Here is a 21,910-nt window from a genome sequence, read left to right as displayed (position 1 = left end):
GAGTGATACTGTCACAAAATCTTTGTTGTGCAACTTTGTCCTTTCATCTTATTTATTATAACCCAAATTGATCATGATCGAACTTCAAGCTCAAATGTGTTTGTGTGTAGAATAATCAGAATCCCATTTGCCAAAAGTCCGACGCTAAACGGCATAGCTTAGAAGCTTGACCAGCGGATAACATACAAACAGAACTTAAATACAACCATTGCATCTTCAAACATCTATTTTCCTGGTAATGGTCGTTGGTTCTGTTTGGCCACTCCGGCTTCCTAAACCAATAAAAAACTTACCACAGCGATATAGCTAATAGTGCTGAAAGAAGTGTTAAACACCAATATTTACTCAGAAATCTATATATTTTATATTGTGACATCTTGACTGAGTGTAGATTCTTATGGTGGGCGTTCCATACATTGCAGGAGACGCTTACTTCTCTACGCATCCGGAGTTCACACGATTCCTTCCGGTTTTTTTTTTTTTTGGTTTGTTACCTTGCTTGTCTTCTGAATCGATTGCCTACACGTATGTTAGATGCAAGAAAAAGAAAAAAAAATATTCCATTGAAACTCGTTCAAATATTTTAGCATTTTCTAGAAATATCATATTTTTTTTCTTTTTTTATAAGATTTATTCTGTCGGGACTTTTTACAGCACCTATATACGGTATTGGTTTGCACATTGTTGAAGTCTAAATGGTGATCTGATGTTGCTTACATCTACGTCATTTTGTATATGGCGGATAGTTGTAATATTGGCGACGATACGACATCTTGCATTCAATCAGTATCCATGGTTACGTAAAATGTGTCAAACAGCATATCATTTTGTTTTGAAAAAATTCGTAGATTTGTTATTGGAGATTTGATGATTTTCGGACAAATTTAAGATCGTTTTTCGCCGATTTGTATGTGCTTTCTATACAAATGTTCACCTTTTTTTGAAAGAATTCAGTCTGTAGTATTTTAGAAAATAAATGAGATACATTAATTATTCTTTCGATATTAACTTATCGTTCAACGAGCCAATGATGTCAAATTTTACAAAAATCTGTGGGCATAGCCCTGGTACTGTACCATGACCTAAACTAAAACCATGACACCGAATTTCTATTTTGAAAAAGTGGTGACGTTTTCAGATTTTTATAAGCAATTGTATGATTAAACCACTAGTGTGGTGCAACGCAATGAAAAGGAAGATTTTTTTTTGAGTGACTTGTAAGAAACGCTTCTCGATTTGACGATGTTACGCTAAAATGCGTACCGTTTATAATTACTTGCCATTTGTACATTTGTGAATTTCACGTAATCTTTCATATTCGGATATGTATACGGGATATATAATAAAGATGTTTGGGTGATTTATAAACTTGTTACTTATCTTATACAGTTAGATAAGATTATAAATTGATAGTATATAAATAAAGGAACTGAAAAAGCAGAAAAAAATGTAGGGTCCGTGTGATTGTTTTAGAGATATAAGCCATTGAAAATTTGGCGGGAAATAATTCTCTCTAGACTTTTCTTACAATTAACAGTGGCACCCTTTTTCTTTCAAAAACTATGAAAAAATAACAAGGATTTTATAGGATTTTCAAATATGGCTTTTTAAACTATTAGTAATAAAATTATAAAAAGAAAAGTAGGGGTTAGCGGGGAAGTTTTTTTAATGACACTACATGGATAAAAATAGAGGATTCCAAATATCTGGCAAAAATTCAAAAACAAGAGGAGCGAACATCCTTAATCTATATATACTAACAGTATAGTCTTTAATGTAAAAAGAGCGTATGAAAGTAACTATATATCATATAGAAATATCTGAAAACTTGAAAATACTGAACCTCAATATATTTGATCCAAAATTTCATTTGCGCTAGAAAAAAATAGTTCACCGTTTCAGAATCTAGAGGCCTTGTGATAAAATTTTTTTATTCTGGTATTCCCAAATTAGCATAATTTGGGGGAAAAAGGTTCGTTGCCGGAGTTTTGTAAATTTGGAAAACATTCGTACAATTTAACTGCTGTAACAATTAAAAAATTTCATCACCAAAGACGAAATAAAAAGATAAATAAACAAGTTGATTGTCTTCAAACTTTACATGTATGTATCCAAAATGTTAATGACAAAGTTAACAAGTATAATATGTACCTCAGTTGTCGAAGTGTTTCTTTCGTGATATACCATTAAAACTTAAGTTAAATACAAACTATCATGGTTAGTAAATTATTAATAATATATGTATCAATTTAGTGAATGTCTGTTTTTTACAGTTTAAGTATAAAGTTCATCGAATACATTTTTTATATTTTCCGATTATAAATAACTCCATTTTATGGCATATTATCCGGAATCAACCATGCACAAGATTGCATCAAATGATATGCGTAATCAGAGACATTACAATGTAATTATGTCACTGGCATAGTTTAAAACCTGTCAATTAGAACATTTATCAACGAAGATAAAACAAAAAATATCTCTACATTTTACAACTAAAAATGCATCAATTAACGAAACAAATAGATACAGTATAATGAAAATACACGAGGGTCTGAATGGGGTCCTTCATTTTTTTATTTCTTAAACCTTTTAAAGCGTTTTTCTCTATCCTTAATTTTGACCATTATTCTCTATTCTTTATTTTTTTGCCCTTCATTCTGCATTTTGCCCATCATTCCGTCTATTCTGTAAACCCCATTTAGACCCTCGTACATGTTTTAAAGCTTCTCTGGAAGACTACCATAGATCAAGTTTGCATATGATAATATTGATGGTTTCAACTGCATATCATTACGCTGCATATAAATAAAAAGAGGCGAGGGGTTTACGTCAATGAGACACAAACCAAACGACAAAAAAAAAAAGACCCAAACATATCATATCGTACTATGATCTATGATTGACAGTTGGGAACAGACCAATGGAAAGCGCTTACATGTTGTCTTGATTATGCTGACAACAATAATATACTATAATATGGTACTCAATGACATATATATACCGTCCCTTTGTATAGCACGTGAGTTGTAACTTCAGGTCAAATGTCAGGGTTATCCTTGAAGTTCTAGTACATTTTTTCAGTTCCAAAATTAATACTATTTATTGCCTATTATCCATGAATGATACACATTTATTAAGAAAATTCGAAAACTGAGTAACAGTCGATAATAAATCTCGTGAGAACTATAACAGGTTCAACGAGACTACATTGTTGAAAGAACAAAGACATTATTACTGCGTTGTATCTTTCTCAGCGACTACATCATTTCAAAGGTAACAGATAGTATATAAGTAATGCCTTTACGCGGAAAATGAAGGAATCCGAAAATCGTTAGATGAAAAATTGAAAATGACGGTTACGTTTGATCTTGTGACTGGAAGTTACTAGTATCCACACAGATTTCAAAGTTACTCATCCTCGCCACAGATACACATGGCAATACAAGTAGTTAGACACATAACTAACAACAGTCCGAGCCCGATATAAGAAATGGTTATTATCCAGAATGAAAAGTAATACAGCGTTGGATTGCAGTAATTATCCAAAGTGGAGTTACTGCTTTGCCAGTCATCGTAAGTTCTATACACCCATACACTACCTAAAAAACAAAAGTAACACACTTTTCATTCAATTGACGATAAGGTTACATGCGAACTCGATTTTAGGCCAAAAATAAAATTGAAATTGTCAAATGTTGCCTACCTACCCACTTAAAAAGCTGCCTATCTGAAAAATGGTATGACACAAATTGTTCACTACAGGGAGATAACTCTGTAAAAATCAGCCGAACGTTTTAATCACGTTCTACTGTTAAGGAAATGTTACGCTTCTCAATGATCAAAATTTGTTTCTGTCAAACTGCTATATAGCCAATGAAATTTTTCCGATAAAATGTGTGGTTCAAGTTTTTTGATTTTTTTATATTTTTGTCAAAGGGTCAAAGTTAATATTTTGTCAAAATTTTATGAAAATTAAACGAGTCAAACTTAAATGAGTCAAGGTGTTTGGTACCACCTTAAAACAAAATTCTAAGTTGTTTTCGTGCTCTAACATTGTTTTCTTGTTTCAAACATGTAACTTATGCTGTTGGCCAAAACAAATTAAATCCCTACCTACCTACCCAACCTTACAAGGCAACGTTAGGCAACATCAAACAAATAATTTGTTAAGGGTGGCCTTACATAATGCTTTCGCGAAGTTAGGCGAGCAAAACCCGAATTTAAAGAAGTCATGTTATATTTGTAAGTGCAACAGTCTCTGTAAACACTTTTTGGCTGTTTACCATCTGAGAGTGGCTCTTTTTACACTGCAGTAACAGTTTAAATTAGACTAATTTACTGGTAGAGGCCGGTAAACACAATAGCATGATCAAACATGCAGCTTTCTCGATCTTAATCAATTTCATATATGAAAAACTTTTAAAAAGGAAAGCATGACTGCACTTGATATTTGCACATAGTGGACTAGTCAATATAAACAAAGCGAGTCAGCTCTCTCCTCTTACCTGATAATATAGTTTTTTCAACATGTCACTCTTAACTGTAGCTCATGTACACAATAACTTTGCTGTCTCACAGCTGGAATCTTCTGGCCCTGTGTTCTGTTTTTTTGTTTATTGTTTGCTTTCGTTTTATTTATTTGCTTAGCTTTTGTCTTTATGACAGTTAAAGCAAAATTTGCTTTTCTTTTCTTTTTAGATTGCTTGCTTTGATTTATGCATGTTTGCTTAGCTATTAATTTATATTATGCATGTGTTTTTATTTGTATGTGTAGTTTGTCAAATGTGCTTATAATTTGTTATTTGTTTTTAAATATCAAGTCGGTTAAGAGCTCTACAGAGCTCATGTTTACCTTGTTGAATTGTACATATCATGCCCGACTATAAATAAAATTTACCTACTTACTTACTTACTTACTTAACCAAATTCGTACAGCAAGAATTACATCAATATGTATATAGAATACAAGTTGTGTTTATACTAACATCTTTTAATTGAGTTGCAAATAAGAATACAGAATACAACATACAAAGCAAAGCATATATAATATCCAACATAGAATTTGCGTGCAATATTTCAAACATTGCACTTGTGCAATCAAGTTTAAAAATGAAGATATGAACGTTAGTATTGCTAGTTGTCCTTGTCATTTGAAAAGTTTTAGTCTATTAATTATAGGTTTATTGTACAGAGAATGGTGAATATTATCTATCTTTGCTATAGACAATAATTTATATATCAGAACACTACTCATACATGAGAGTCTCTAAGGCGGGTCCTTCATTTCAGTATTCTTTATTTTCTTAGGTCATTTTTATGTATTTTTTGCACATTATTCTCTATTCTTTATATTTTAGCACCCCATTATTCTCTATTCTTTTTTTTTTTGTTGTCCTATTTTTCTCTATTCTTTCTTTATTTTGCCCTTATTCTCTATTCTATAAACCCCATCCAGACCCTTAAACATCATACCTGCAATGAACCAAGCTATCACAAAACAGTTGATAATTAGTTGTTCAGGTCCAACTCCTAGCTTTTTCTCTTTATCTCCTAGCTCCTTCTTTTTATTGAACAGTCCTCTGATCAGCATAATTATGTATGTTACAATGTAAAACGCTCCTGCTACAATCAGGTATATAGGGATCATTTTTTCTGCCGGACAGTCATGTAATTAGATTGCTCCTATAAAATGGTAAAATTAAAGAAGAATATATCAAACAATGCTAAATGGATTTATGCATGCTGATGCCTTATGGTAATAGAATTTATCTTTTGACATTATTGATTAGTTCAGACTGTCAACGTATATTTGTTCCTAATAATATTTGTTCCTTAGGGAAACAATATTATAATAATATTTGTTCTGCGGAAATTCTGTCATGGAATACTTTTTCCATCTGTATTATATTTGTTCCACTGATATTAGGAACTTATCCTATATGTTGATGAGTATAACAAATGTTCCTATTATGCTGAAGTTTGGTTTACACCGGATTGATTATTATCTAAATCAAAACAGGTTTTTAAATTCTGATTATATGATTATTATGTAAATTGAAAAGTGTTAATGAGTTAGATATATTCACCTGTACACAACACCTGAATGTATAAACATGGAGGCTGATGAGTACGAGAAAATATTTATGTTCATAAATGATGGTACTTATGTTAAAGGTAAGTAAATATGTTAACAAGTTCAGCTGTGAAATATAAATGTTAATTCTAATGAGACAAATATCATTTATATGTAAAATATGCATGCCAGTAATTGTGGATAATTTGAAATGATTATTTAATGTCTACAACATTAGGAACAATTATTTTTGGGTCGGAAAAGATATTATATAATACTTTTTCCAATCGGAATACATATTACATAATACTTTTTCCAATTGGAATGAATATTACATAATACTTTTTCCAATAAGAATAAATATTACATAATACTTTTTACAATCGGAATAGATATTACAATATATTTTTTCCATTCGGAATAGATATTACATGATATTTATTCCTTTTACAATATATATTACATAATACTTTTTCCTTTTGGAATAGATATTACATAATACTTTTACCATACCATAATAACACTTTGAAAAGGGTTTAACTTGCAAAAAAAAAAAGAATAGATGGTAAGGACCGTACATAATTAGTGACTTACCGAAACTAGGCACTATCACCCTTATTGATAGCAACGACAAATTGATTGGGAAATACCGACAAAATAATATCAAGAGGTACATCCCTCCTGAGCAAAATAGTACAATGAATGAGAAATCTGACAACGAAGAAGTACATGGAGATGACATTAATGACATAAATGATGAAAACAATAATATTGAAAATGATATGGGTGACTCTATAGTTATAACACAATCATCATATGATGAAAATAACATGATTAATGAGAATACATTTGATATAGGCATTGAAGATTTGTTTATGCCATCACCTTCACCCACAAAGGAAAAGGATACTGATGATAAACAAATAGATACTGATGAAATGAAAGAATCCGGCCGTGTATGCAGACCAAAGAGAAAAGTTATGAATAGGAGAAATAGTATTTATGAATATTTCCCTGGCTGTGCTTAAAAAATCAAAATAACTCCAATTTGTTTGCTTGTAAAATATGCATCAATTTCGGACAGATTTGTATATATATGTTATTAAAGCAATTTCCCCGTAATTTATGATTACTTTCATTTTAATGAATGATATGTCAAATGGTCAAAATGATAAAAGTAAAAATGTTATACCAGTCATACGATAAAATTTCCACCATAATATTTATTCCAAAGATAATTTATTATGTAATAAAACTTCCTATTGGAATTTATTTTATGTGATAAAAATTCCGAGGCATCGGTCCTTTTATTATGCTTATGGAATAAATATCACATAATATTAATTCCAATTGGAACTTTTGTTACATAATAAATTATCTTTGGAATAAATATTATGGCGGAACTTATATTCTGTGACAAGACGTCTCATCTTTAAAGTTAAACTGTATAGGAGATTGTGCACCGTTATGTTTGGTCATTAACTTCGGACACTGAGACTGTTCACCGTAACGTCCGGTTTTACGTCATTAACCTCGACACTAAGACAGCGCACACTAATGATGGTATGGAGGGAGGGTCCTTCATTTCTGTATTCTTTTTTTTTTTTTTTTGCCCATTATTCTCTATATTTTATGTTTTTTCTCCAATTTCTCTATTCTTTATGTGACAGAGTATATTTTTACATATTTCATTTATTAGTATTTTACATTTTATTACATGCCAGATATTATACTTTATTCATTCACTCTGATCATTTGATCTTTTGATTTATAGTTTATTATCTCTTCACACTTTAAATTGTATGAAAGTTCTAGTCAGTCATACTTCATTGAGCAAAGTTGTAATTGTATCTACCCGTCCAACTCATTAGTAAATTAATTGTCACACCTTGTTTACCTTTATGGTCAGTTCTTATTGGTCATTCTAGACACACCTCAGATTTTGGAAAAGAAGTAATGGTGGTTAATTCTTGAAAATTGGAGACATACATATTTAATATTTACTTCTTATTTAAACCGTATATAGTGATGAAACTTATTTAGAGACATTCTATTTAGTGCTCGTTAGTACTCACTGAAGTTTCCATACTTTGGAATCACTGTAGTTATTGGAAATTACATTCTTTATATCTGGTAAGTAGATTTTATGTTCTTTGTGGTGTATGAAAGGCGTATGCAGTGCATGCTATACAATTCTGCCCGTTTATAGGTAAGTATGCCCATAGACCTTAGATATGATAGTAGTAAGATAGTTTATGTATTAATCTGAGAATATATGATTTGAATCTGTAGTTTGGATGTAGAAAGGGAGATTTACGAATGATTTTGAAAGTGACCTTGACCTTTCAGTTATGGATCTATGACGTCACATTGACAATTGCGTTAATATTGCCATATATGGTAATTTTGTGTAATAGCTTGATTTTATTATATCAGTCTTTAATATGTTGTATTTTGTATAAGGGATCATTATTTTCCTAGATCCTAGTATTTACTATTGTGTATTATTTTCAGGACACATAGATTATGATGTTCCTATAACATACTGGTTGTACTGTAGATGTTAGATATATATAACCTGGTTCCACAGATTGGTAAGGGTCATATTATATTGTACCTATATGTCAGTTAACTTGAGTTCGATAATAGATATTAAACATTACACACAGTAGTGCATACGAACTTAATAGCTAGAATACTATAATGAACAGTTAATAACCTTCGTATGGTAAAGGTTTTATGAATGACACTCGTTTATGAAGTACGATACATTCGACTTGTTTATAATACGCTTGGTTGATTATAATGATATACTATTTGATAAGACTTATCAAAAGCATGTATTTGTATTTAGTAATATATAATTGCAAGTTTGTTGTCACTGCATTCTTGATACTCAGTATAGTTTATTGTATATGGAATAGAATATTTCATACGATCTTGTAACATTGTTAATTACACCAGTATACTATTTGTATGATTCTAGTATAAGACTTTAATAAGACTGTGATATTGATAAATGTGATAATTATATGCTATTGTTATTGCAGGGTTATTTTCCCTATGTTTACTTGTATAATAAAGTGATGTCAAAGAACCCTAGACTTGTCGTTTATGGAACCCCCGTAAAACAAGGCTATTATAATGGCTCCCAACGAGGAGGAGCACAAGCAACGAACAGCTTTCACTGTAGGACCACTTGGTTTCTTCGAATTCAACCGATTACCATTTGGGTTAGCGAATTCACCAGCTACATATCAGAGATTGATGGAAGAATACCTTGGTGACTTACATGCAAGAATTTGTTTCATCTATTTAGACGATCTAATCATCTTTTCAAAAACCTTAGACGAACATCTAGATCGCCTCGAGAGAGTTTTCCAGCGTCTCCGAGAAGTTGGCCTAAAGTTATCTCCGAAAAAGTGTTCTTTCTTCCAACGAAAGGTGAAATACATTGGTCACATCGTATCAGAGAAAGGAGTTGAGCCAGACCCAGATAAGATCGACAAAGTCACTAATTGGCCAAGACCAACAACACCCGAAGAAGTCCGCCAATTCCTAGGCTTCGTTGGCTACTACAGGAAGTTCATCAAAGACTTTTCAAAGATTGCACGCACTTTGACGGATTTGATGCCTACAACAGGAAAAAAGATTAAAGGAAAGAAACCGAAGAAAGACCACAAGCAACAACCATGGCAATGGAATAGAGAACAGGAGAAAGCCTTCCAACAGTTGAAAAGTCATCTTGCATCACCGCCAATACTAAGCTTTCCCGACTCCGAACATCCATTTGAGCTGCACACCGACGCTTGTATTAATGGACTTGGAGCTGTTCTTTATCAGACACAGGAAGGAAAACAGCGAGTGTTAGCTTATGCCAGCAGAGGCTTGTCAAAATCAGAGAGAAACTACCCAGTACACAAACAAGAATTCCTGGCGTTAAAATGGGCCGTCACAGAGAAATTTAAGGATTACCTATATGGCCAGAAGTTTACAGTTTATACAGATAATAACCCTCTGACGTACGCACTTACCACAGCGGAGTTAGATGCCACAGGACATCGTTGGCTTGCAGCATTAGCATCTTTCGATTTCAACATCGTTTATCGACCAGGCAAAAAACAACGCGGATGCTGATGGACTGTCACGTCTTCCTGGTATTCACACCAAACCAGATAACATCTCAGAGGAATCTGTCAAGGCTATATGCAGCTTATTACAACCTGTTGCATATGTAGAGTCTTTATCACACCAACTAGATGCTTTAGACAACGTACCTGATATGCTCAAAGAACATCAAATCAACATCAGAGATGAGCAGATGAACGACTCTACAATAAGATACTGGATAGTCAAAGTCAGTAAGAAGATGAAACCCAGAAAGCATGATGTACCGTCGTCATCATTCCACAACATGCTGTATAAAAATTTTGACAAGCTGAAGATCAAGCGTGGTATACTATACAGAACAACTACTGACAACGACACTACCAAAGATCAACTTGTACTGCCAGCGTCTCAGATCTCAACAGTACTCAGATCACTGCACAACAAAATGGGACACCAGGGAAGAGACAGGACAACATCATTAGTCAAAGAGCGCTTCTTCTGGTATGGTATGACTAGAGATATTGAGCAGTGGATCCAGAAATGTCCAAGATGTATATGGCGTAAGACTCCAACCAACGACAGAGCTCTATTGACCAGTATCAGAACTACTCAACCCATGGAGATAGTATGTATGGACTTTTTGAAGTTAGAAAGTTTCCAAGGGCGGATACCAGTACGTATTGGTGATTACAGATCATTTTACCCGATACGCACAGGCCATTCCAACGAAAAACATGACAGCCCGAACCACTGCTGAAGCTTTCTTCAAGAACTACGTGGTACATTATGGACTTCCAGAAAGAATACACAGCGACCAAGGTGCTAACTTTGAGAGCCGTCTAGTCAAAGAGTTTTGTGATATTACCGGCATCAGGAAGTCACGGACAACGCCATATCACCCACAAGGCAACGGACAATGCGAAAGATTCAACAGGACACTCATCAACATGCTTGGAACTCTCGAGAAAGATAAGAAAGCAGACTGGAAGTCTTACATTGGTCCTATTGTCCATGCCTACAACTCGACCAAGCATAACACTACAGGCTTCACACCGTTCCAGCTGATGTTTGGTCGACAGCCGAAGCTACCAGTAGATTTGACTTTCGGGATTGACAGTGATAGAGAACCGAAAAGTATGACGAAGTATGTTGAAGATCTGAGACAGAAATTAAAGAAATCTTACCAACTTGCATCATCAGCTGCAGAAAAATCACAGGGTAGACAGAAGCAAGCTTATGACATCAGAGTTAAAAGAGCCATTTTACATAAAGATGATCGAGTACTTGTGAAGATTCTTGCCTTCGATGGAACCCACAAGTTACAGGATAAATGGGAAGAAGATCCACATGTAATCCTCGATCAGCCCAATACAGAACTACCTGTCTATGTAGTTAGGAAAGAGAATGGTCATGGAAGAAAACGAACGCTTCACAGGAACCATCTACTACCCATTGGAAGCATCAACGAGGAACTTAAGGAAGAGAACACAACTCACCAAATGCCAGTTCCTTTGCCAAGAAGAAGTAAAAGAAAACCAGCATCACCAAAGAAGAAACCTGCTCCAGTAGAAGTTTCAACAGACTCCAACAGAGAGAGTGAGGATGAATCAATGGTATATGTCGTGGTTGAAGAGCCTCAGCAAGATGTTCAACAAGATATTCAGCCGGATGACTTTATCCAAGCAGATGATGAAACAGCATCGGTTGAGGAGGAGGCTACTGTTCCTGGTAACGCTGATGACGATCAGGACCGCACCGAGGAGCAATCTGAATTAGAGGAGGACGCTTCTTTGCCTGAGGAATCAGGAGGTTCAGAGCACGAAACATCACTAGAAGATCAAGTACATGATTTGGCAACAGATGCTTTACATGATGTAACAGATGATGATAGCACGGAATATGAGAACATTGATGATGAAGAAGAAAAAGATGATGACACACCAGAACCACAACAAAGACGATCTACCAGAACCAAGACATCAACAGCTACAACCAAGTACAAGGATTGTGTTGTACCACCAGTCTCCAAGAGTGCACAACCGGAATAGATGGTACGTGCTGACTACCTTAGGACTGCAGCATCCTCTGGAATGTTTATCAACATTGCTGATGACGTTTCCAGAGCGATTTTGAAGCTGATCACCAAGACAGACGATTAGATGATATATTGTATTTCAGTTTTGTCAAGTATTAGACGAGGACGTCTTTTCCTCACACAGGGGGAAGATCATTGTTGTATATTTTTGTTTATTGTCACCATGATTTCAGTTATGTCTTGGAAGACATTCTCGCAGCAGGGGAGAATGTGACAGAGTATATTTTTACATATTTCATTTATTAGTATTTTACATTTTATTACATGCCAGATATTATACTTTATTCATTCACTCTGATCATTTGATCTTTTGATTTATAGTTTATTATCTCTTCACACTTTAAATTGTATGAAAGTTCTAGTCAGTCATACTTCATTGAGCAAAGTTGTAATTGTATCTACCCGTCCAACTCATTAGTAAATTAATTGTCACACCTTGTTTACCTTTATGGTCAGTTCTTATTGGTCATTCTAGACACACCTCAGATTTTGGAAAAGAAGTAATGGTGGTTAATTCTTGAAAATTGGAGACATACATATTTAATATTTACTTCTTATTTAAACCGTATATAGTGATGAAACTTATTTAGAGGCATTCTATTTAGTGCTCGTTAGTACTCACTGAAGTTTCCATACTTTGGAATCACTGTAGTTATTGGAAATTACATTCTTTATATCTGGTAAGTAGATTTTATGTTCTTTGTGGTGTATGAAAGGCGTATGCAGTGCATGCTATACAATTCTGCCAGTTTATAGGTAAGTATGCCCATAGACCTTAGATATGATAGGAGTAAGATAGTTTATGAATTAATCTGAGAATATATGATTTGAATCTGTAGTTTGGATGTAGAAAGGGAGATTACGAATGATTTTGAAAGTGATCTTGACCTTTCAGTTATGGATCTATGACGTCACATTGACAATTGCGTAAATATGGCCATATATGGTAATTTTGTGTAATAGCTTGATTTTATTATATCAGTCTTTAATATGTTGTATTTAGTATAAGGGATCATTATTTTCCTAGATCCTAGTATTTACTATTGTGTATTATTTTCAGGACATATAGATTATGATGTTCCTATAACATACTGGTTGTACTGTAGATGTTAGATATATATAACCTGGTTCCACAGATTGGTAAGGGTCATATTATATTGTACCTATATGTCAGTTAACTTGAGTTCGATAATAGATATTAAACATTACACACAGTAGTGCATACGAACTTAATAGCTAGAATACTATAGTGAACAGTTAATAGCCTCCGTATGGTAAAGGTTTTATGAATGACACTCGTTTATGAAGTACGATACATTCGACTTGTTTATAATACGCTTGGTTGATTATAATGATATACTATTTGATAAGACTTATCAAAAGCATGTATTTGTATTTAGTAATATATAATTGCAAGTTTGTTGTCACTGCATTCTTGATACTCAGTATAGTTTATTGTATATGGAATAGAATATTTCATACGATCTTGTAACATTGTTAATTACACCAGTATACTATTTGTATGATTCTAGTATAAGACTTTAATAAGACTGTGATATTGATAAATGTGATAATTATATGCTATTGTTATTGCAGGGTTATTTTCCCTATGTTTACTTGTATAATAAAGTGATGTCAAAGAACCCTAGACTTGTCGTTTATGGAACCCCCGTAAAACAAGGCTATTTCCATTCTCAATTTTATTTTTTACAGAGTTTGTCTTTAGTGCCGTGTAGAGACAGTAGAGTGCCTCCCCGTGCTTCAGGTTTATGCTCTTATAATATACTAGATTATGGAGTGTGTGTCCGAGCGAGAACTTCTCTAGTTCATTACTTTAGGAATATTTATCAAAAAGTAGTATTTCAATATTCAGCCCCATTCTACTATTTAGTCAGACGTCAGTCGCTACCCTGATATACCCTTTCTTTTTCGGGTAATTAATACGGATAGCGTTTGACATCTTTAGCCGAACAGATTTGTCATTTTTACATAATTTAATTCATTGTATGCTGGTTCATATTCTGGACGCCAGTCTTTGCTCCTTTCTAATATAATTCACAAATAAAAAACAAATATGAAGCTTAGAAATGGAAAAATATTAAATACTAAACTCGTTCAAAGGGTATCTACACGTCTCAATCTTCAAAATCGCTTATCTAAAAATACTACCATCGCTAACATTTTTAACAATAAAAATCGTGGTTACCCTTCTATCGATAAGTGTCATGCCAAAAAATGACTTACATGTCCCCGTCTTTCCACCAACAACACGGTAAGGTCCACGTTTAATGGTCGCACATTTTCTTTAAATTTTGAAACTGATATAACTTGAAAAACAAACAGTATTATTTATTTACTCACATGAAACAAACCGGGATGCGGTATTCAGTACGTAGGTGAAACTGGACGATATTTATCTAAACGCACTCAAGAACATCTGTATCGTTTTAAAAGACCCAATAAACTCAAAAGTATCATTTATCAACACCTTAAGAAGCACAATCATCCTATTAAATATTTAGCAGTTCAACCTTTAGAAGTAGTAAATAAGCAGCCTGGTGAATCTCATTCAAAGTTTGTACGATCACGGAAAATAATTGAATTAAATTGGATTAAAAAATTACAGACAGTCTACCCTCTCGGTCTTAATGATAATATCATGGGAATTGGTAATATATCAAGAACCGATTCTGTTAACATTTTGGATATAGTTTCTAAAACTGTTCGTAAAAACCGTTCTCATGGTCGTAGAAAAAATCGCAATCAAAGAAAATTTCGGACCAATCATACCAATATTTCGGACCTAATTTCTATTTCAAAAAACAACGGCAGACATTATCTGTTAACAAAGCTCTGTTCATTACCGGTTAATAAGTTAAATAAAATTTTAGAGGATTGCAACACAATTTCATATAGCAGTCCTAAGTATGAAATCGTTCAAATTATAATGGCATATTGTTATTCTAAACTGTTTCCCAAAATTGATCGCCCTGAAGATCATAAAAAACAGTTTATTAAAATAAAGTATGTTAATAAAGGTTTTGATTTTGTAAATATTGCCGGTATTTTTAACGACCATTCTGTTAAAGAACAAATTCCGGGATATTTTGATAATACTGAGCTCCCTCTTATTTGTTATATTTACAAGAAATCTACCCAGAAATTTGTGTTTAATTATAGCCAATTGTGTAAAGATGTTAATATCAGTGAAAATACACCTACTTCATGTAATTGCAGTAATTCCGAATACATTTATGGACCCATTTCCCATGTTATAACAGGAGATCTTAACATTGTTCAAGACCGAGAGTTAAAATCATTCCTCAGTAAAGGACCTAAATATCGTCCCCCGTCAATTATTAATTGGAATGAGTGTCGTAATATCATCCACGACTCACTCCATACTTACTGTTTGAAATGGATAAAACGGGAAAAAGCTGACAAAAAATCTTTGGACTCTTTTTTTAATTCAGTAATGAACATAGTTGATATACGTATTCAACATTTTAAAGAACATTTTACTCTTAACAATAACCACAATAAACCTATTTCTCGTATCAAACATAAACTAAAAGAACTAGCCAAGGAATTTGTTTTTGTCCCGGCCGATAAAGCTGCTAATAATATTATTATTGTTTGACGTAAATTTTACATTGAGGTTCTTAAAAAAGAAATCACCAATTCACCAACATTCCAACTGACTCCATTTTCAGAAAACGACATCTGTAACAAACATAAACTTTTAGCTACCGCTTTACAAGCAGAACCAAGTACAATGAAAGTCCCAACTATGTATTGGCTTCCGAAGCTACACAAAACACCTTACAAATATAGATTTATTTCGTCTTCAAGCCATTGTTCCACTACTAAATTGTCTATTCTTCTTACCAGTACACTTGGTACAATCAAAAACCTGATAATAAATTATTCAAATAAGGCCTTCGAAAATAGTGGAATTAATTACTTTTGGAGTGTCAAGAACTCGTTGGAAGTACTTGATAAATTACATGCATATATTGGTGATTTTGAATCTGTTCAAAGTTTAGATTTTTCTACCCTATATACCACATTGCCTCACATTCTCATTAAGAAAAAATTCACACACCTAATTAAATGGGCATTTAAAAAGTCAGAATGTAAATATATATGTTCAAACTCTTTTAGGTCATTTTTTAGTAGCAATAAACAAAAAAACTATGCCAATTGGACATGCTTTGATACTATATATGCCCTTGAATTTTTACTAGATAACATTTTTGTTCGCTTTGGAGATTCCGTATATCGTCAGGTTATCAGAATTCCAATGGGGACTAACTGTGCACCACTTATTGCGGACCTTTTTTTGTATTGCTATGAGTTACAATTTATGACAAAAATCAGCAAAGACCCATCGAAACAACATCTGATACACAAATTTAATAATACTTTTAGATATTTGGATGATATTTTGGCTCTCAATAATGACGACTTCAGTATGTATACTAAAGAAATTTATCCTGTTGAACTTACTTTAAATAAAGCTTATACTAACAATGACCACTGCCCTTTCCTCGATCTTGATATCTATATCATTAATGGAAAGCTTAATACTAAAATATATGATAAAAGAGATGATTTTTCATTTCCTATCGTTAATTGTCCATTTTTAGATGGTGACGTTCCTTTACGGTGTTTATATATCTCAACTTGTACGATTCGCTCGTGTATGTAACAATGTTTTAGATTTTAACGAGAGAAATTTATGTATTACTGAAAAATTATTACACCAGGGTTTTCGATATCACAAACTAGTCAAAACATTTACTAAATTTTATCATCGGTATAAGGACATCATTCGTAAATATAGTTCAACATGCAGACTTCCTATACGTTCAGGTATTTCACATCCAATTTTTTATGGAAATATTCTTTATAAAGCACAAAAATGTCAGTATTCACCTCTGAAGCTAACAAAACCTTTAAATAGACTTATTAAGAAGGGATATAGTTACGATACATATTTTGGCGTTAATATTGATTCACTTATAGGGTCTTTGCATCGGCACTAAACACATTTATTCAAAAACCAGTTGTTGGCATGACACGGGTTATGTTCTTCTCATATATGTTATGATGGTATGATACTAAACCCCTAACGGGAAGGATTGTGCCTGATATTCATATGATGAAGACATAATCTTTCAATCAGTTTAATTGAAGTCTGGAGCTGGCATGTCAGTTAACTGCTAGTAGTCTGTTGTTATTTATGTATTATTGTCATTTTGTTTATTTTCTTTGGTTACATCTTCTGACATCAGACTCGGACTTCTCTTGAACTGAATTTTAATGTGCGTATTGTTATGCGTTTACTTTTCTACATTGGCTAGAGGTATAGGGGGAGGGTTGAGATCTCATAAACATGTTTAACCCCGCCGCATTTTTGCGCCTGTCCCAAGTCAGGAGCCTCTAGCCTTTGTTAGTCTTGTATTATTTTTAATTTTAGTTTCTTGTGTACAATTTGGAGTTTAGTTTGGCGTTCATTATCACTGAACTAGTATATATATTTGTTTAGGGGCCAGCTGAAGGACGCCTCCGGGTGCGGGAATTTCTCGCTGCATTGAAGACCTGTTGGTGACCTTCTGCTGTTGTCTGTTCTATGGTCGGGTTGTTGTCTCTTTGACACATTCCCCATTTCCGTTCTCAATTTTATTATATTTATATTTTTAGCTCATGATTCTGTAAATCCCATCCAAACCCTCATTAATGTTAGACCATGCGCCATATATAAGGATGATGAGACTACATGTACGCACAGTAGTTTTTGACCATGTGGAATTTAAATTCATTCAATAAAAAGTATTTAATCTTTCCTCTTTCAAAGGTATATGTTCATCCAACAGCGCTAACCATTAATATATAGTCAGGAGCCTGTAATTCAGTGATTATCGTTTGCTGCTGTATATCATATTTGTTTATCATTTATTGTTTTGTCATAAATCAGGTCTTCAGTTTTCTCGTTTGGATTATTCTACAAATGTCATTTCAGGGCATTTTCCTATGTGGAATGGGTTTAGCTCATTGTTTAAGGACTTACGGTGACCAAAATACAAAGTTTTGATACAGTATAATTGTTACTTTAATGATTTATGTTGGCATACAGTTAAATAAATGATTTGTATGCCATCGACATCACCGGAGGGGGCATTAAGTGTTACCCTTATCCGTCCGTACGTCCGTCCGTACGTCCGTCCGTACATACGTCCCGAAATTGGTTTCCGTTCTCTAACTTTAGTTTGCCTCAACCAAATGTTATGAAACTTATGCACAATGCTTATAACCACAAAACACAGATCAAGTTCGAATTTGGGAGGCGAAAATTTACCATTCTTGAGTTATACCCCTTTATAATGTTATTTGCAAGCGGGGGCATCATCTGTGTCCCATGAACACATTATCCATTTATTTTATTCAAAATCATCTGCGAAAATAATTTAACTCACAATCAACAGACCATTCTCCCAGATGAGCCACTTGGAAACCACGACAACAGACCACAGTGAATTTAGTGGGTTATTTTTGTAAAGCATTCGCGAATAATTTGACCTTGAAAAGTTTAAAAGCAGAAAGAGTAGCAGCTACTTACCTAAAGCAATCATAGTTATTGGAATTGACAAGAATAGCCCTAAACAAACAGTAACTGCAACTGAAAAAAAAAAAAACATAATTCGTCAACACTAACATATGCCTTGGTGACAGACGGTAGCATTAATGGGGGAAGAAACAAATATAGGCACTTGTTTTTTTAAAGTAATTCCTGTTTTTCTGTTGATATTTTCATAAAATTTACAATGAATTTGAAAAAAGGAAGGACAACCATATTCTCGCGGTAATAGTTTTACATACAATTGTGAGTAGAAATGTTAATTTCGTTTGTTTTTAATTAGCAATTAAATAATGGTTATTCTATTATTCCAACCTGAAGTTCAGACTCTATTTTAGAATTCCCATTCTTTAATAAATCAAGCATTCCACATGTGTGTTCATGTAATCTGATATTATATATAACCATTCCAATACACTTACCATTTTTGTGTATATGGGTAGGCGCATTCCAGTTAAGTGTATTGCGAAAAACTGATAAATGTGTTTTTTTTTCACCAGCTCTACAGTTAAACTGTATAAGATTGATTGATTGTTGGTTGCTTAATGTCCAGTGGCAAATATTTCATGCATATTCAGGACGAGAACAAATTAACAATAAATACAATAGGTAGGTTCTGTAATAGAGACGTCTGGGATTAAGGTCGGAGAAATTTAGATTGCCACGGGAAATGAGGGTATATTGGATAGGGTCAGAAATTTAGCCTTGCAACAGGTCACCTACGGACCCCTCAAAGAGTTGTTGCAAGGGTTCTTAACGTGCAAAGAGCGTGGCACTCTCTTTACACGAGGCATCGGATTTAACGTCCCCATTTTGACCGGACGCCCCACTTTAGCAAGGGTTTTTCTGCCGGTCGGAAGAAGATCAATGGTGACCATATTTCTATTCCCCAATCACCCTTGGGGGCTAAACTGTATAAGAGAAACAGATTTCTTTTCATACCAGCTCTATAATTAAACTGTATAGAAAGAAAAACCAGGTTTTTTTTTACCAACTCTATAGTTAAACTTGTATGAACGAAATAAGTCAACATTTTATCGATTAGCACCAATGTTCAACACACGAGTAGTAAAAATGCTTCATCTTAATTGATACATATTCAAAACATGTACTTACCAGAACCTATTAGAATTCCACAGCATGTCTTGACAAAATCGACATGTCCATCTGAGTCTTTCTTCGCTTGTTTTATCTGTTCAACAACAGAATCGTAAGATGGTGGAGGAGCTGCATCTGAAATACAGTAACAGAAGTTCTACCACTATGTACAAAAGTTGAAACGGCCAAAACAAATATAGTTCTGTTTTCTACCTCCCTGTATGTATCCTCCCTAAATTTTAATGAGTACCCTAACACATTGTATAGACATTTTTAATGAAGTACTGAATAACATATACTGCGATTGATCAGAGCAAGAACTGTTTCACCTACTAAAAGAACGGAGTACACCGCAGATTTTTCTAAATCTGCAAAGTAGTAGGGGCAATAAGGCCCTTATTTGGCCCAAACATTACTGCAAATTTAAAAGTTATCATACATATTCTATATTACTGAAAACCTGACTAAAGTACAAGGTATTCAGAAAAACAAAACAAATTTGACATTGAACAAGTTACCATGGCAACATAACATGACTTAATTTGCATATTTTGTAAAATTTCGTGATTTTTCTTGTTTTTCATCAAATTTTAAGTATATTTTAGATTGAAAAAGTATGTGCGCACCCAAGAAACAACTTTATATTTGGTGGGATTATGTCAATAGTTATAATAAAGCTTCTGTTAAATTATTTTGTTGTTTCTTGGCTGCGCACGATGTTTCCACAATGGAAATAAAGATAGAAAACTGCATAAATTCTGTATTTTTCATCGTTTTTGTGAAAACAGTACATATTATGACGTAATTGTGACGTCATCAGATAGAAATCTTTGTTTTTCATTTATATTTCTTGACCCTATGCATTTCTAAACATTATGTGCCAATTTGAAATAGTTATCAAACATTTTATTTTCTTGGGCCAAAACCAGGCCTAAATGCCCCTACTCCTTTCTCGGAAGTTTATTGTAGAGTGTTGTTTATCTAATTCAATATATATATTAGATAATACTAGTTCATTTAAGGGGGTACCCAACACTTTGACTAAAATAGATATGGCTCGTTTAATTTTCATAAAATTTAGACTGTTGTTGACAATAATATAAAAATTTCCAAAAAAATTTGAACCACACACTTTACAGTAATAATTTCATTGGATATATAGCAGTTTGACAAACACTAATTTTGATCATTGAGAAGCTTGATTTCTCTTTACTGATAGTATGTTATTAAAACATTCAGCTGATATTTATAGAGTTAACTCCCTTAGGTGTTCTTTTCCCCTTAAGAATCATGCAAAATTTTATTCACGAGTGGAAAGCGTAAAAATGAAATTGTTTGATATATTTTTTGTGATACATCTATTTGCTTCATTTCTAATGTTCCCATACCATGTTAAATTTTACAGGACTCATGTTGAGGGAGATAACTCAAATAATATCCTATAATATTTTTTTAGAAAAAACATGCCAAATATTTGACCTGGTTAGGCAATTAATGAAAAAAATATTACTGAATATTTTCATAAACATCCATATTCATAAAACAAAACTGAAACTCAATGACAAAAATAAACATTTATAACCTTTCGATGGTGTATCACATAATTTGGATTCTTATATTAGGGTTTACAAAATAGAGAATAATGGGCAAAAAGTGGAGAAATAAAGGGCAAAGAAAATAAAGAATAGAGAAATAATAGGTAAAATGAAAGAGAATAATGGGGTGTTAAAGGTCCGTGTATAATTGTGTCCATTCGTTTTTCATTTTGAAATATCAAAAACAAAAAACAAAAAACGACAGTGTTTTCATTTTTCGTTTTTGATTTCTCAAAAACCTAAATGAAAAACAAAAGTGTTTTCGTTTTTCGTTTTTGATTTCTCTAAAACGAAGA

General features: G+C 33.2%; 1 protein-coding gene across 1 annotated transcript; it reads right to left on the bottom strand.

Annotated features, from left to right (window-relative positions):
* Positions 1–3,411: 3,411 nt before the first annotated feature.
* On the bottom strand, positions 3,412–20,553 carry LOC127713991 (uncharacterized). Its single transcript, XM_052219941.1, has 4 exons — positions 20,538–20,553; positions 20,038–20,154; positions 5,476–5,580; positions 3,412–3,602 (listed from the first exon to the last, which is right to left on the bottom strand). The coding sequence occupies exons 1-4, from the start codon at positions 20,551–20,553 to the stop codon at positions 3,412–3,414; spliced, it is 429 nt and encodes a 142-aa protein (XP_052075901.1).
* Between the last annotated feature and the right edge of the window lie 1,357 nt (positions 20,554–21,910).

Source organism: Mytilus californianus, unplaced genomic scaffold (assembly GCF_021869535.1).
Source record: "Mytilus californianus isolate M0D057914Y unplaced genomic scaffold, xbMytCali1.0.p SCAF_9, whole genome shotgun sequence".
Classification (NCBI taxonomy): Eukaryota; Metazoa; Mollusca; class Bivalvia; order Mytilida; family Mytilidae; genus Mytilus; species Mytilus californianus.
Note: the sequence above shows the minus strand (reverse complement) of the source record. Positions and strands in the feature narration are given on the sequence as shown.